The sequence below is a fragment of the Anastrepha ludens genome, chromosome 5, assembly GCF_028408465.1.
Source record: "Anastrepha ludens isolate Willacy chromosome 5, idAnaLude1.1, whole genome shotgun sequence".
Lineage (NCBI taxonomy): Eukaryota > Metazoa > Arthropoda > Insecta > Diptera > Tephritidae > Anastrepha > Anastrepha ludens.
In genome coordinates this window covers 115,718,410-115,722,005 of record NC_071501.1, presented here as the reverse complement: position 1 = coordinate 115,722,005, position 3,596 = coordinate 115,718,410, and the positions used below count along the sequence as shown (strand labels likewise).

Here is a 3,596-nt window from a genome sequence, read left to right as displayed (position 1 = left end):
ACTGTAGTTACCTCCATTTGTGGAACAAATTCTAGGCGCACACCAAAAATACCAGAACGAGCTGGACCAAACACCTAACAGAAGTGTACGTGCCAATTATTTACTTATTTATTCTGCCATCGAAGGGATTCTCTTAAAAAAAACTTACAAATATAAGCCAAGTAAATCTTAGAATATTTTCTGCAAATGTAAGGAAATTCATTGAACTTTGGCCATGAAGATTGATCATACTTTTCTAGGCTTGCAAAACGGTATTTAATAACCAGCAGCTATATGCATTGGGTGTACAAACATAAAAGTCTCCCTGTTTTTATTGTCTTTTCCATTCTATAATTCAGATAATTTTGCCAAAGCATTTTATTATCCTCTAAATTATTATGATTTGTATAATTTCGTGTTATTCGAGCTAATAAATCGAACAAAAGGCAAATATGTGTGCATTACAAAGAAAAGTAATAGTGATGAGCAAACAAATGTTGAATAGTTTTTATTGTTTACACGCCAACGCCACTCACAAGCAGTGCGCAAATAAATTCCATTGTGCAAATGTAAACAATATTACCACTACCAAAGTGACGTCCGCGACGGTCACCGTCCTCATAGCCGAACTGCTACTGCCACCATTATCCTTTTCGCCAAATTCCCACATTAAGCCACACAAAGCCGCCAACACTCGCTTAGCTGCTAATGGGAAAGGGACCTTTATACATTTTCGCTAGGAATCTCATTACACCTCTTGTTGACTATGAGAGTGTGTGTGATAGCGTGCGTTTTGTGTGTGAGTGTGTGCTTTCGTTTGTGTGTGTGTTGTTTGCGTTTTTGCAGAATAAACAAAAATGCCGTCACTAAAAGCATATCGCGTGCTACCAAATCAAAACAACTCAGCAAACAAAAGCGCATTCATACGACTCCAACAATCGAGCACCAGGTCGTCCATGAGTACTGTTGGTACTGCATACCCATCGACCAGCCATCTTTCGTGTGAGTATTTGCCACCAATTCAACTTTTCTTTTGTCTTGATTTGCTGCCTTCCATTCACTGCCTCCTTTCTATACATTCATATTCGTACTCGTATTACTTTTAGTAAATTCCTTGCTTTGCTTTCTGCAGTTTGGTGCTTTGGTTGGCCTGTCAAGCTACTCCATTTCATCAACGTCGCGACATATACTCATAAACTCACCGAAACACAAATTTCTTCCTATTCTTGCTTTGTATTTGTACAAATATCAGCTCATACTCGTATGTGAAAAATAATTCCATGATTCCGTGATTCCACTGGCCCGAGTCCTGTCTGTGTAAATATTAGTTGGTTTCTTATGTCAAAATATGTTGTGTAGCCTGAGCGCTCATATGTTTTGTTTATTGTAATGTATTGGTGGCCATGAATGCTTTTTTTTTTTGATTTTGTTAGAATTGTCTTGTGTAATGGTTAGGTCAACAATACTTTAGTGAGGCGCTTCATGAAGTTTATAGTTTCGGTGGTGGAAATTAAAGGTTGATTCCAGAAGTGATTTGCTTGAGACTCGAACTACATTTTCTTCTCTTTGACTTAAAGTTTTACAGTCTGTAGACCCTTTGGTTGGTTGGTTGGTTAAAACGGTGATTCATCCAGAATCCAACTAGCTCTTCCCCACCATTTGATGCCATATCCTCGCTACCAACTTGTTTAACCTTCCTATACCCGCGCGTTGGTCTGTGAGACCGAGAAAATGATTTTACGTAAATTTTTGTTTTTCCAGAAACTCTACAAAGTTGAGTTTACTGCTAGCTTCCGGTTTTCTTGCAAGCTCTATATTAGTGTTGATTTGGCGTTTGCACTAGACAGGCGTGTTGGTGAATTTTATAAAAATTGGTCTGTGAGACCGACGCGGGTATATGTGTAATTTTTTGTGAAGTTAAAGCAGTTATTTTGTTTTTTGTTTCTTTCTTATTTTTTTACGTTTTACTATTTTGCAGGTACTTTTTAATATTATAATGAATGAAGAGCAAATCAGACTACTTTTGGAGGAAAAAAATTCGACTTCTGATTATGAGGATGAAAATGACAGCGACGTTGAAGTATTTGTTGCAGGAGATGTAGAAAGTTATGATACCGAGCAAGCAGATGATGAAGAAATCGACGAGGAGTTAAATGAGATAGATGATAGAGAATTTTATCTTGGTAAAGATGGACACACTAGGTGGAATAAGGATGCTCCGTCAAATCGTGTAAGACGTCTCGCTAGGAATATAGTCACTCAACTGCCAGGGCCTAGAAAAGAAGCAAACAACTTGAAGGAAATAGGCGAGGTTTGGAGATTATTTTTTACTGAAGTTGTTATAAATCGTATTGTAAAGTATACTAATGAACATATTGATCTCATAAAACCTAATTTTTCAAGAGAAAGCGACTGACCTATACAGACAACATAGAAATCGAAGCCCTTTTAGGCCTTTTAATCTTTGCTGGAGTTAGGAGAAATAGTAGCTTGAATGCTAAAGATTTATCCAAAACAGATGGTTCCTTTCCGGAGATATTTCGATTAACTATGAGATGGAAAAGATTTTATTTATTAATGCGGTGTCTAAGATTTGACAATAAATTCACGTGAGCTGAAAGGACTGCCGTAGATAAACTAGCTCCAATAAGGGAATTATTTGAAGAAGTTGTAGCCGCGTTTCAAAAATACTACAGTGTGTCTCAGTTTACTTTGATGTTTTTATTGCAAATAAATATTTTTTAAGCTAGAAAAGGCATTTTTTGTTTTTTTTTCGAAGAGGTAAAAGCGTAAGTTTTCTTTTTAAGGCAGATTTTTACATGAATTGCGATATTCCATGATTTTTTATTTCAAGACTAAAAACTAATATAATTTATAATTTATGCATTGTCCAAGAAGTGTTTTTAAGTTATTATAACTTATTTTTATTTATGTGAATAAAAAAAATGTTATTGTTTTGTTTTTGTAGTACTTAAGAAAAAATTATCGATTTTGATGGCGTTTTTGTTAATCACTTAAAATCAATAAAATAAGTGAATACAAATTAATGCGTAGTTTTATTTTTTTATTACATCTACGGGATTGAAAAATAATAATTTGTTTTTAGTTTTGTTTGAAAAAACTAATATTTTATGTAGTTTGAACTTTCGGTCTGTGAGACCGTGCGCGGGTATATGTGTTACAAAAATTAACGCGGGTATAGGAAGGTTAACGGTTATTTACCGGATGACTATGTCCAGTCTGTGCGGTTTAAGGACCTTATTTGGTTGCTGACGCCTAAGCCAGACAGTTGTTCGACACTCTCGAGAAGTGGTTTGATCAGGGTTGATATTCTCTCCTTTCTTAAGGCAGGCCATTCACAGAACAAATGGTAACTGACATTTTCAATTTCTTTCACACCGAACTGATGGTACACGAACTGCTACTGCCCCCTCCCACTGTCTTAAGTTGTAGTTCCGAAATCTTACAGTTATGGCTTTGAGGCTATTACCGCGAATACATATCTACGTGTTAACCTTCTTCTCTGACAGCTTCACAACGCGTAGTGCGTCAAAGTTTTCTTCACAATGCTCCTCCAAAGCGATCGATCTTGAGCTTTTGCTTCGTAGTTACGCAGT

The 3,596-nt window shown here is 36.2% G+C and overlaps 1 protein-coding gene across 1 annotated transcript; it reads left to right on the top strand.

Moving 5' to 3' along the window:
- The first annotated feature begins 1,754 nt into the window (after positions 1–1,754).
- Positions 1,755–3,039, top strand: LOC128865016 (uncharacterized). Its single transcript, XM_054104873.1, has 2 exons — positions 1,755–1,872; positions 1,958–3,039. Exon 2 carries the CDS (start codon positions 1,976–1,978, stop codon positions 2,393–2,395), a length of 420 nt encoding a protein of 139 aa, XP_053960848.1. The 5' UTR covers positions 1,755–1,872; positions 1,958–1,975; the 3' UTR covers positions 2,396–3,039.
- The last annotated feature ends 557 nt before the right edge of the window (positions 3,040–3,596 follow it).

Coding starts and splice junctions, on each gene's coding strand:
- LOC128865016 (XM_054104873.1), top strand. CDS start 1,976: ATGAATGAAGAGCAAATCAGACTACTTTTGGAGGAAAAAAATTCGACT.